Here is a 14,563-nt window from a genome sequence, read left to right on the forward strand (position 1 = left end):
CATGGGAGCCAATTAAGTAGCTTTAGCTGTATTCAGGGGAAAGAACGTGGTGGTATGAACCAAAGAGGGAGCAAAAGAGGCAAAGGGAAGTGAACAGCTTCTAAGAATTGTTTTTTTAAACTAGAACTATAGGATGTAGAGATTGGTTATAAAGAATGCAGAAGGTGGAACCAAGGATGTTACCCAAGTTTCTGGCATGAGTGAATGGGTAGATAGTGGTGCCTTGAACTAAAATAATGATCCCTGGAGACTGGGAGAAGATGATGAGTTTTTTTAAGGACATGCTGAGTGTGAAGTTCTTGTGAGATCTCCAGTGGAGACTCAGGGAGAAGTGGAATATGCAGAGCTAAATCCCAGAACAGAGGTCCATGCTAGAGAAATACATTAGACAGTTACTGACTTAGAGTTGGAAAATGGAGCCATTGCTTTGGAAGAGATCACTTTGGGAGAGAGTACAGAGTGAAACCCAAAGAGACCTAGCATACTCTCCTGAGGAACTAGTAAGGGTTGGGGAGAGATTTGAACTCTCCTTTTCTGACTAAAGTCCCAAATTCTCTCTATTGTCTAATGCTGATTTGCTTGATAAAGAGGCTAATGTGAGAGTTGGATCCACTTAAGCACTATTAATGTCAATAATTCAATAGCTCAACTAAGATGCTGCCTTCGAAAGTGATTTCTACATGGTGGTATTGTTCAATCTTTCATGTGATAGTAATAGTTTCATATGTGTTTCTGAGTATGCAGGTGAAGTATACTATGTAAACAGATGCATTCAGGCCCTTGCATATTCTTTTTTCTTGTTGAATAAGAAGGATGTGGGATTTCTACCATCTGGCAGTATTGGAGGAAGGTGAGATGATACTATTAGTAGAGAATACCATACAGATTCAAGGAAGGGATCTTTTCCCAAGTATGATATTATAGTTGGCTCTGAAGGAGAAGAAAACTGAACTGTTTAGTTAACAGAACTACTTGGAACAATTGGAGGCCTGCATCTGGGTTTGAATTCTGGCTCTGTTATTATCTTTGTAACCTTAATCAAGTTATTGACTCTCTCCAAGGTTTGTTTCTAAATCTGCGTATGGGGATAATAATTCCTACCTCATAGAATTATTGTTTTATAGCTCTTTGGGCAGCTCTAATTATGGAAAGTTTATGGTGTTCTCCAGTCCCCCACCAAACAATTAAAAAATCTAAACCATACAACATAAAACAAATACTTGCTGAAATTACAATAGCATTTGCGAGATTCTCTGACTCTCTTTAGCAGTTTATCTAAGTTGAACTTTTTATGTGCTCCCTGTGTATGTTGTCATTTATCTGCCTGAACTGAGGTCCATAGCGGTTTGCTGAAGGTCTTTGTCCATGTCCTTGACCTATTCAGTTTTTGATGAATGACCTGGATGAAAACACAGGAAGCTGTCTTATCAGGTATGCAGTGATACAGAGCTGAAACAAGGTAAAACAGCAAGCTGCCTGTGTTAAGAGTACAGGTAGAACGAGTGTAGAAAACCTGTACTGTGACAGCTTGAAAATGAGAGTGAAAGAGACATAATCTGATGGGGGTTAATGTAAACAACTTGAAACTTTAATTTAACCCAAACTCAGTAGCAATCAAATGTGTGACCAGATTGCTTAAACCATAGCAACTACAGTAACTACAAAAACAACACAGACCTGGGTTACATTAATAACAGTATGGAGGCAGCTGGGAGAGCCATGTTTAAATTATAGTCTACAATAGTCAGACAACCCTGGCACCCTGTAACCACTTTCAGCAGGAATATTATTAACCAGCCAATGAGAAGTTGGAAGACAGTCCTATAAGAAACTTGGAGGCAGCTGGAGACAACTAACCTGGAAAGAACTTAGTGAGATGTTATGGCTGTCTAAAGATACTGGGAGGGCTGCTACAGGAAAGAAAGAATGGACTATATAGCTCCATTTGGAAGAACCAGAACAAATGGGTCAAAAATTAGGGAAGCAAATTTTGAATCACGTTAAGAACTTTTATAGTCAGTAAGAATTTCAAAGTTGAAAAAGGTATGTCTAAAAGTAGAGAGCGTCCAATCACTGAAATATATTCAAATGGGGGAAATGACCAACTTTCAAATATGTTGTAGATAGATTTCCTGCTTTAGGGGATGGCATATAAAATTTCATCCAACTTAATAGAGATTGCTGTATTCTGTATGTCTTCTTCCAGTTTTGAGTAAATATGATTGTGGATGATGCACATTTAGTAAACTAATTAGATTTCTGTATGGCTAACGGTTTAGGAAAACTATTTAAAGTACCAGTGAAGTTTAATGTGTTTCAGATGGTACACCACACACTTTCATGGTTTGTGGTGTGACCACAAGGGAAAAATTCAATAACTTCTGATTCTAGGTAGGTTACTTCTAATGACTTACTTTGTGGTCAGAGGCTTTCGCCTTTACTAACCTGTGTTTTCCTGTTTATAAAATACTGTCTGCTAAAATCTTTTTTTTAACGAGAATTCATTTTTAAAACATTATGTAAAAGATAAGACTACTGTTAATCCAATCTTGTTAGTCGAACAGTTGAAAATATTGAAAGAATATTAACATTTCAATAATTCTATTTCGTATTTCTAGCAGTGTAGGAGAGAAATTGATATATGTATGTGTGCATAGCTTATGATGAAAAGTTAATCACTAACTTTTAATCATTGAGCTAAGCATGCAAGAATTATTTATTTTGATCTGCATTATATCTTCAATCTTAGAATAAATACATTTAAATGAATTTATCTTAAAAAGTTGTTTTACTTTTACATCATACTTTTAATACATTGTAGTAAAAAGGGACTCTATTTTAGAGTGGGTAAAGAACAATTTTGTTGGTAAACATGTTACATAACTTCTCTGAGCCTAGATTTTCTTATTGAATGATTAGATTTGTAATAACAGTATCTCTCTTTGAGGATTGTAAAAAGCCAAAATGAATGAATACATGGAAAGAGCTTGGAATGATTCCTGGTATAGACTGCACACTCCATACGAATTTACCCATATTATCAGCTAAGCAAATATGTAGACTAATAATTCTTAGATTTTGAAACATGTTGAAATACTCTGTTTTTCCAGTATAATTTATATCTTTTTTTGCAAAAGAGAATTATCTTGATATAGGGGAACGAGAGGGCTGACAGTGTAAGGCAGACGTGAGCTGAAAAGCTTTAGCAAGCTGATAACCTCTGACCTCTTTACTGAAGTGCACGTGTGGCTTATAGCAGGCTCCAGAGCTGGTGGCCTTGAGTGTTTCTTTAGGCTTCCCCTTTCTTGAGTGTTTCTTTAGGCTTCCCCTTTCTTTGACAGGGAGGTCACACTGTGCATGATGGGAATAGAGTAACAAATTATTTTACTTATTTTTAAGAAGTATACAGCTCACAAATTCCTTTTTGCCCATGGAAATTGAGTTATCCTGCTGTTTGCTCTTCATGTAAGATCACTCTGAAATTACTGAAACAGTAGGGTTATGTCTACTCTAAGAAAAATTGACAGTGAGAATTTAAGCTCTCATAGTATGTTTGCTCTATCTTCCTAGTTATTGTTCTAATTTTTGTTTCTTTTTTCTGTTTTGATTTGCTTTCATTTTAGAAATAACATATACTAATTGTACAAAACATAATCAAACACTATAGAGAAATATTAAATGAAAAGTACATCTATTTCTCCCTCTTTCATATGCTCTCCACCCTCTGCTCTACCCTCAACCCTACTCCCAAAGTTAAACACTGTTAATGGTTTCCTGTGTATGCCTCCAGATATATTCCACAAATATATAAATATTTATAAATATATAAAGAAGCACATATGTGTGTTTGTGTGTATATAGTGTATATATGTTTACATATAGTGTATATATATACATATATATAGTATATATATAAATTTACCCCATACTGATATACTTTTTTTTCTATTCTATAATATGGTTATTCCATAATTTTTTTTCTGATTCCTATTAATGAAATGCTGGTTAATTCCAGTTATTTTTGCTATTATAAACAATGTTTCTTGGAACATCCTTACACTCTGAATATTTGTTTACTTACAGAATATCCATAGAGTAAATCCCTAGAACTAATGTTTTTGCTCTTAACATCTACGTGAAACATGCTACCAGATGGATTGCCAGACCATGAGTGAATTCATGCAGGAAATAAATCACAAGTAAATTATTTGAGATATTAGTATATAATATAGGTAAATAGAAACTTAATTTTGCCTGTATATTCATTTGGCCCAGTTTTATGATCGTTTCCTGTCACCAAGTTAAATTATATAATAATCTGCTTCAGTTATGATCAATATCCAAGCCTGGATTGTCCTTGCAGTCTGTTCATTTCGTGCCGAGGGACACAGCTTACTCAAAACTATAATGTTTTATTTTGAAACTAAAGCTTACTTGAAGAACATATTTCTTAAATGGTAGAATAAAGTTAGAAATCATTTCACAGTTGTACTTGAGCATTCATATCTTGTGCTTTAATCTCTCCTTAAAATCTGGCTATGAAGAAGCAAATGTATGTATATTTATTTCTTGGTAGAAAGACTACTTAGTGCCAGAGCATAACAACAGGAAGGGAAATGCTAATATTAGCTGTGTTTTTCCTTTGTCATTGATTTAATTTGAGGGGACATCAAAGGTATTAAGGACAACAGACTGGTAATTATCAAGATAAAAATGATATATCCAGGAAATACTGAATTCTCCAATCCCCACAAAGCCTTGTAAAAATTGTTAAAAGGGAGAATAACTGGAACAAGGACACGTGGTAACATTTCTTAGACTCTCCTCTGAAATGAATGACTAAGAACGTATGGTAATGACAGAATTAATAGCATCTGTGATCTCTGACTGAACTTGATGCTATATATCAGTGCAAGATTTCTGGTGACATAATTAATAACCAAATATTAAACAACAGGCTAGATTCCAATCTTATTCCACATATCATGAAAATGTATGGGATTCAAGCAGCCTATTTTAACTTAAAAAAAGAAAAGGTAGGGCTTCCCTGGTGGCGCAGTGGTTGAGAGTCTGCCTGCCAATGCAGGGGACACGGGTTCGAGCCCTGGTCTGGGAAGATCCCACATGCCGCGGAGTAACTAGGCCCGTGAGCCACAATTACTGAGCCTGCGCGTCTGGAGCCTGTGCTCCGCAACAAGAGAGGCCGCGATAGTGAGAGGCCCGCGCACCGCGATGAAGAGTGACCCACGCTTGCCGCAACTAGAGATAGCCCTCACGCAGAAACAAAGACCCAACACAGCCATAAATTAATTAATTAATTAATTTTTTTAAAAAAAGTATTTCTCCTTTATATTTTATAAATATAATATGTATTATATTAGCATATATTATATGAGCAAACTAATGAATCTGTGTTTATGGAGCATAGGAAAGCATTTATGACTTATTACCATCAAACAGTTAACGCAGTATAGCTTCAATTTTCCTGTGCAGACACTTGGAAGATAGTAGCGGTAATCACTGAAAATGTTACTGTAAAAATAAATAGACATGTCCGTATACGAATGTAAGTAAATATGCTTACAGACACACCATCTTTTAGTTTATTCCTATCTATATTTGAACTAAATTGTATCTGGGTAATTCATTTGGTTGGTTTGCATCTTAATCAGAATCAGTTTAAATTCTAACAGCCTCAATTCCCAATTCTGAGAAATACGCTTCTCCTGTCCTCAGTTTCCTCCTGTATTAATAATAATAAAAATAAAACTTAGGAGAGCAGTTGTCTTTATTAAATGAGATATAGCTCAATGTGGGGTCTACATTTATTAACCAATTAGTAAGTACTGATTCCATTCTTCTTCTCTTAAACTGTTGTATTTAACATTTGTAAGTTTCCACCAGTTTAACGTTGACCCCCTTCATTAGGAGTTCAATCAAATCAATTCTACAATTCTTTCTGGCAAGGTAGTATATAAATGAATAAACTCAATAACTAAACCAAATTATGAAATTGTTATTAAATTCAATGAGAACTGTTAAATATTGAAATTGTGTACATCATCGTTTATTTGATATTTCTCAATGAAGATTGTATGCAGAGCATTTTACTAGGTACTACAAGGTATACAAAAATTAATCTACCATAGCTCACAGATATGTTTCAGCCATTTCTGTTCTGATTAAGGCTTTATAAGTTCTCATTTAGTGCTGGCAAAAAGTGGAGAGGGAGAGAGAATGGGTTATCTCCATACTTGAACCAGGAAAATACATCTCCATTGGCACATACAATGAGTGTGGGAAAATGAGCACAAAAAAATAAGCTCTCATGGAAACGGTAATATTGTCAGTATTTGTGTGACTTTCTATGGAAATAAATCTTAACCTTAGTCTTCACAAGATGCTTTTATGAAAAAGCTATGTTTTTCTCTCGCTGCTTCAGCTTCCTTATCTCTAAATAAGATGTCTTGAGATGGTCCATAAGATGGTTCTATCAAAGTGTTTAAAGCCTAGAGATAGAAATGTAACTGGAGACCTAGATACTGAAATTTCAATTCACATTTAGTCTTTAGCAAGAAATATGTAAGTGTGGTAAGCTGTGCTCAGTCAGTATGAAGCATGTTGGTGAGAGTGACACCTTTAACTTATACTGAATTTTCATCATTCTTTTAGTTCTAACATTGGATAACACAGATACTGAGGCACATATGCTATATATCTGGCAACATAAAAAATATTATGCAAAGATAATGGTCTCTTGATGCTCTAACCTTCGATTACAAAGGAGGAACCACGATTACAGGGAAAGGAATGTATCTCAAATGCTCCACTCCCACCTTATTGTGGAGAATGGCAGTACTGGAGCTTTTAACAACCCAAGGGCTTCAGGGGAGCAGTATATGCCTCAGTGTTTTTAGAACAATGAAGAAAAACTAAGTTAATCTAAGCAAACGTTCAAATCATAAAAGGAATAATAAGCATATAGGCTAACTCACTGAACCCAAGTTCTATAAGTACAGTTGGACCTCAAGGAGCTGTGAGCAGGAATGGATGGCTTTGTCCCTTCTTCTCTGCAAACACACTTTCTCTCTTCACTGTGCTTTTGGCTACTCCCACCACTAAAGTTCATATGTTTTCTTTTCTCAGTTGACCAGCTTAACTATCACAAAATTTCAGGGAACTCAACGAGAGATGATTGGTCCAGCCTGGGTCAGGCTTTGTCGCCAGATCCACAGCTGTGGGCAGAGGAACAGGGTCATGAGCCCACCGTGCGTATGTTGGCAGGGGGTGGGGGAAGATGAGGAGGGAGACAGGGCTCAGAGAAAGAGCGCTGATGGCCTAGGCATACATCCCAGAATATACCTACCATGCATACTATATTAAAATATTTTAAAATTCAAGTAAAACTTGAAGTGAGTTCGTCAACACCGAACTTAGGTTTAGGCCATATGGTATTTCCAGAATAATTAGATGTTGTTTCATTACATAGTGTTTCCATTCTTTAGCAAAAAAAAAAAAAAAAAAAAAATCATATAGTGGTAAATGCTGTCCCTAGAGTATACCTCAACGATTGGATTCTTTTGAGAAGGAAAGAGATTTTTTTTTTTTTTAATTAACAAAAGCTTATGACATTTGGAGCTTGATTTGCTTAACTGAGTATTCAAGAATCAGTGACCCGGTACCTTGAGCTCTTTAGAGCAGAAGCATTGCGTTTGTAAATCTAACAAGCAGTTACATTTGTCTCAGTCTTATCTGAGGCTGTGGTAAAGGTCAGACAGTTGCTGAAACGTTCAGTGATTCTAACTGATGGAACTAATGTTCATCTGTGTAAAAGCGGACATTTTGGAAATGCCCCAATCTTTATCATGATGAATCAACTTAAAAGTCATTTACCAATCTGTGCGCTCCTTCCTGATTCTTCCACCAACTGCACCACTGAGTTACCATGTTATAAGGATACACACAACATCGATTTAAAATAAATAATCCGTGCTTTTATTTTGGAAATGGGTTAATCATCCTTACTTTGCATGGATTTTCATTCTCTAAACAGGCAGTGTTGACCACTCCAGCATCAGACGCTTGATACAGTCCCACCTATTTGAGTCATGTCCCTACGCTAATAATAGAAAGGAGGAAAAAAGCCTCTTGGACCTAATAATTTTTAAAAAGAAGTTAGAACAAATTTACATAAGCAGCAACTCAAAACATGCTTCATAATTACAGATAAATGCAGATGTACATAAAGATATGGAGTGCTGACAGGAAATAAAATTCAGAGACAAAAATCTTCAAGTAACCAAACATTTTTATCCTTTCCTGGTTTAGGCCAATCAATACTAATCCTTCAAGGCTGATTTGGTTCAGATAGAATCTTACCTGGAGGCCTCAGCAGACTATCTGAAAGCCTTCCCAGGAACATTAGGCATGTTGTTTTCCACATAGAAGAGTTTCCATTGTATCACTGCTTACTTTTGGTCTTTATTTATCTTTTGTTTTTCACACTGTCTGACATTCTAATAGAAGATTTAAGTGAGGTGGTCACATTTTTAATGCTGACTAGGTGCTTAGCACTTTATATGTAGTGTCTTATGTAATCATTATAATAGCTTTGTTGTACACATGAAGAAACTGAGATTGTTGTCACTTGCTCTGGGATTGTTGTCACTTGCTCTGGGATTGTTGTCACTAATGTATAAAAATATACATATATGATTAATCTGTACTCACACTCCACAATATGAAATTGAGAAGGGGGATTTATCTAGTGGATAAGCATCATTGTGTGAAATATGTATGATATGACTTTCAATGTTGTTTCTGTAATAAAGGATAATTAAACATGAGTGATCTCATGGGAAAAGAACATTAGAAGGCAGAATATATAAGTTCTAGATTTGGCTTATATACGCGCTAGGTGTGATTTAGGGCCAATAGTAACATTTCCAGGCCTTGGATTTCTTCTTCTATTTATCTAATGTATCCCTTCATCCCCCTCACTCTTTATATACACTTGTCCCTTTTATATTTTTATCTTAAGAAGATAAGATATAACTGATATAAAGTATGATATAAATATAAATGTTTTCCTTAATGATTTCTTCCCATTTGTTTCGAAAGTAAGATTCAAGAAGGTAAATACCTCTACCACCTCTGTTACTGTTATAGCCCCAGTGCCTGGACGGGCCTTTGAAATTTAGTAAGCATTCAATAAGCATTTATCAAGTGCTTATCAAATGAATGAAAAAGAGAGAGTGTAAACTGAGAAAGGAGAATGGCCGCAAAACCTACCCCATCACAGTACATTTTTCTCTGTGCAAACATTTTCTGTTTACTTGTCTGTCTCCCACTTGGGACTGAGACTGGGGCTGTTGTCACAACTATATCCCCATTCCCTGGAACGAGTGTCTGACTCTACCACATGATAAGCCCTCAATAAGTAAAAATTGTTTAAAAGTCTGGAACATAGGACTATTTACTTCATTATCATCATGAAGCTGTTCACATGGAAAGTAAGTTTGAGTATCAGTGTGTGTTTCTTCAAAGACATTGACAGAACAGTCACAGACGATTATGACTGAGTAAATTAAAACAAATTAAGCAAAATATAAAGTACAGTAAATAAAGTAAGTATTTCCTAATGTTTTCGGACTTTTGAGATACCCTGAATTTCTCCGGTATATGAAAAAAATGAATGTGTGAACTGACTTAAAAAATCAAATCAAAACTATAGTTATTGAGTAGAGCCTGGCCCTTTGTTGATCTGTTGTCACTCTTTATGCCTAAGTCAGGTGAGTGTGTTTCCTGTGCCACTAGACCAGAGCCTGTTCATCCTATGCTCTGCTTCTCTCCTTAGTCTGTGAATTTCTGGTACGTGCTGGTGATGAATGATGAACACACAGAAAGGCGGTATCTGCTGTTTTTTCTTCTGAGTTGGGGACTTCCAGCTTTTGTGGTGATTCTCCTCATAGTTATTTTGAGAGGAATCTATCATCAGAGCATGCCGCAGATCTATGGACTCATCCACGGTGACCTGTAAGTACATCCAGACAGAGCACACTGCCTCCTCCGCCTTTCTGTATCCACGCAGCTTTACTGGTAGAAGGTGGGAGCAGTTGACTAAGGAGTCTGACTGAAGGAGCACCATGAAGACCTTTGCCTTCCTGCCACACCTTCTAAATCTCTACTTCCTCTAATTATCTCTATAAATAAGAAGCTATTGCCTCTCCAGTTCCTTTGATAGATGCAGTTTTCTCAGGTGAATTGGGGTATCAAACAGTTCACAGTAATTTATACTTTACCATAATTTAGTTTGTTAGATTGGGACAAACAAAAATACCTAGTGAAATCAGGGAACTATGAAAATTTTGGTGAAGAATAGAATCAGTGACAAATTTGGAGTGTGGCATGTTATCCAAGGAGTCTGATATTTGGGGGAGGGGGGATGGGGAGCACGGCAGGCACCATCATTCATAAAATCCCTAAATACCAGAAGACTATCAGAGTGAATGGAGAGTGTCTGCAAAAGTACATGGGAAGGAGGCAAGGTCAGCTGGGTCCTTCTGATAGATTCTTATTAAAGTACACTGTAGTCTTGAAATCTAACAGATCTTTATACACACATATATATGCATGCCTTAATCCTGAATCTGGTATCTTACAACTTTGAGGACCACTCAGCCCCTTTTATTGACTCCACATTAAAAAAAAATAATAACTTTGTGGTAATAAAGCTTAATCAACTCCCTTGGTGTAATGAGGATTTAGAGGAAAAAGTAACATTTCTAAATAAGAAAGAATAGCCTAGTCACAATCTTATGAAGACAATATTACCTAATTATCTCACAGGTTATTGTGAAGATAAAAATTAGTTAACAGATGTAAAGAATCTTTTAAAGTAAAAGTACTATATAAGCAGAAGTCACTTTCATATTATTATTGCCTCTGATCAATTATGATCATCCATTATATACTTAATCAACACTTGTAATTGATGTATGCAGATATACTTCACACGTGGGCAATCACAGACTAATATCCCATACCACATTAAACCAAAGGAGATGAGCTATGTAATACACACACACCCATTGAGATACCATATATAGTAATTTAGTCTTTTTATTGCAATTCAGTAGGATTCCCTCATACTGATTAATTTATAGCATTACAACAATAGTATTGAAATATAGTATTATATTTTGTTGATATAAAATTCTAAAAGCCTGATCTTCTGGAAGGGAATGGTTGTGTCTTTTCACAGTTATATTATGACATATTACTACTCCTGGCATTAATTTAAATCTTGGGCTGCCAGGATTAATTTCAGAAAGTTCTGCATCTTTCTTTGTCAAGTACAAAGTAACCATGAGACAAGTCCTGGTGGCCAGTAGCCATCTCTTTCATGAGCTCCCTGGCAAGATCAGAGTTATTTGGCAGCAGTTTTAGCATCACATGTATACACACCCAGTCTGGATAAATGGGTGTGTATCACCCGATGAAAGTGATGAAAGTGATGTTAATTAGAAGAAACTCTCTCTTGATGCTTCTAAAAGGATTTTTAAGAGAGAAATAAACTGTTATACAAGAATGTCCAAATCAACTGACTCTTAAAATATTTGCCTTCTGAGCCTTTTGCAGAAAGTTCTTTATTACTAGCTCAACTATAATACATGCAATGTAAAATATATTAACCTTTACCCAATCTTAAAATTATAGCCTTATTCAACCAAAAGTGACTAACCGTTGTAAGTAGTATAGGTTACTTTTTTTCTTCATTCACATAGAATATTCATGTGAATTTATTCCAGTTTTTAAGAAATTCTGTATTTCTGATATTACTTTAATCTCAGTGTAAGAATAAATTACTATGTTATTTTTGTAAAATATTGTATACTTATATCATCATTTAAAAACATGCCTTTTCTCTGGAGATGGTAGGATTTGTGGTTGTAAAATAACTGGACATCTGTTGCGCAGTGGTTGTTTGCAGTAATAAAACTTTCTTTTTAGTGAAGAATTTTCTCTAAGTAGATCTCTAATGTATTAATATGCTCAAGTTGTTATATTTACAATGTTTTTGTCAACTTTTGGAACCAAGATTATGATAATTTCGTAAAACCAGGAAGTGATTGCTCTTTTCCTATTAGCTGAAAAAATTTGCAAGTTCAGTGTTATTTCTTCTTTATTATTTTGGAAAATGTCACACATGAAGCCAGCCAGACCTCAGGCTTTCTTTGTAGGAAGACTTTTAATTACAGATTCATTTTCTTATAAACATATAGAACTATTCATATTTTCCATATGCAGTTCTTTCTGTGTCAATTTGATAAATTGTCTTTTTTTCTAGGAATGTTTCCATTCCATCTAACTATTCAAATTTTTTAGTGTTTGTAAGATCTGTAGTAATGAATCTTTTTTCGTTCTTGATATTGACAATTAGTGTCTTCTTTCACTATTTTTTCCTCTCCTCATCAGTCTTGCTGGGGTATTTATGAATATTACTGTTTTTTCCCAAACTCAGCTTTTGACTTCTTGATATTCTCTATTGTGCATTTATTTTAAATTTCATTTCAATTTCATCAATTTCTAGACTCATCTTCTTGATTTACTTTTACTTTTGGATTTTATCTGACTTTTCTCTTTTTTTGTTTATTCTGTTTATCTTATTTATTTGCTTTGCTTACTGTGTGCCAGGTACTATGTATTTATTTTGTTTATTTAAAAAAATTTCCCCAGCTTTATTGAGATATAACTCGCATATATAATTTTGTAAGTTTAAGGTGTACAATGTGATGCTTTGATACCCACATCTGTTGTGAACTAATTACCACAATAAGGTTAGTTAACACCTCCATCACCTCACATAATTACCTTTTGTGTGTGTGTGTGTGTGTGTGTGTGTGTGTGTGTGTGTGTGGTTAAGAACATTTAAGATTTCTTCTCTTAGCAACTTGCAAGTATGTAATATATTATTGTTAATTATAGTCACCATGCTATACGTTGGATCCCCAGAACTTATTTGTCTTATGCTAGAAATTTGTGCCTTTTGACCAATATCTCCCCACTTTCCCCATCCTCAGGTCATGGCAACCACCATTCTAATCTCTGTTTCTATGAGTGCAGCTTTTTTAAGATTCCTCATATAAGTGAGATTATACAATATCTATCTTTCTCTGTCTAAAGTACTTCACTTAGCATAATGCCCACAAGGTCTATCCATGTTGTTGCACATGGCAGGCTTTCCTTCTTTCTTGTGGCTGAATAATATTGTAGTGTATTGTATATATTGCAATATATATCTCACATCTTTATGCATTCATTCATAGACAGACACTTAGGTTATTTCTATATCTTGGCTATTGTGAATAATGCTGCTGTGAACATGGGGGTGCAAATATCTCTTCAAGATCCTGATTTCATTTCCTTTATATGTATATACCAAGAGGTGGGATTGCTGGATCATATGATAGTTCTATTTTTAACTTTTTGAGGAAACTCCATACTGTTTTCTGTAGTGGTTGTAACAATTTACGTTCCCACCAACAGTATGTAATCTTTATTATTTCCTTCCTTCTGCTAACTTTGGGCTTAGTTTTTTCTTTTCCTAGTTCCTTGAGGTTTAGAGTTAGGTTGTTTGAGATCTTTCTTTTTTCGTCATGTAGACTTTTAGCACTACAAACTTCATCTTAGAACTGCTTTTGCTGCATCCCATAAGTTTTGGTATATTGTGTTCCATTTTTGTTTGTTTCAAGATTTTTTTATTTCCCTTTTGATTCCTTCTTTGACCCATTGGTTGTTTAGGAGTGTATTGTTTAATTTCCACATATTTGTGAATTTTCCAATTTTCTGCCTGTAATTGATTTCTAGTTTCATACTATTGTGGTTGGAAAAGATACTTGATATGATTTCAATCTTTTAAGATTTGTTAAAACTTTTTTGTGCCCTAATATATGATCTATCCTAGAGAATGTTCTGTGTGCACTTGAGAGGAATGTATATTCTGTTGCTGTTGGATGGCATGTCTATATGTCTTTTAGGTCCATTTGGTCTAAAGAATAGCTCAAGTCCAACATTTCCTTATTGACTGTTTGACTGAGTGATATATCCATTGTTAAAAGTGGGATGTTGAAGTCCCCTACTATTATTGTATTCTAATCTACTTCTCCCTTCAGATTGGTTAGTATTTGCTTAGTATATTTGGGTTCTCTGATGTTGGGTACATATATATTTATGATTATTATATCCTCTTGAGGAATTGACCCTTTGTCATTATATAATGGCCTTCTTCATCTCTTGCTACACCATTTGAGTTAAAGTCTATTTGTACGATGTAAGTATAGCTACCCCTGCTCACTTTCAGTTCCACTTGATGCAATATCTTTTCTCATCCCTTCACTTTGAGCCCATGTGTGTCCATAAAGCTGAAGTGAATCTCTTATAGGCAGCATATATTGGACCTTTTTTTAAAAAATCTATCCAGCCATTCTATGCCTTTATATTGAAGAATTTAATATATTTACATTTAGAGTAATTATTGATAAGGACTTACTAATACATCTTA

General features: G+C 35.0%; 1 protein-coding gene across 1 annotated transcript in view; it reads left to right on the top strand.

Moving 5' to 3' along the window:
* Positions 1-14,563, top strand: part of ADGRV1 (adhesion G protein-coupled receptor V1) — a 566,898-nt gene that overhangs the window by 387,654 nt on the left and 164,681 nt on the right. The window contains exon 86 of the mRNA XM_082378598.1: positions 9,857-10,035. Coding sequence (XP_082234724.1) covers positions 9,857-10,035 — 179 coding nt within the window. The remainder of the gene's footprint in view (positions 1-9,856; positions 10,036-14,563) is intronic.

This window comes from Balaenoptera borealis, assembly GCF_965194805.1.
Source record: "Balaenoptera borealis genome assembly, chromosome: 2".
Lineage (NCBI taxonomy): Eukaryota > Metazoa > Chordata > Mammalia > Artiodactyla > Balaenopteridae > Balaenoptera > Balaenoptera borealis.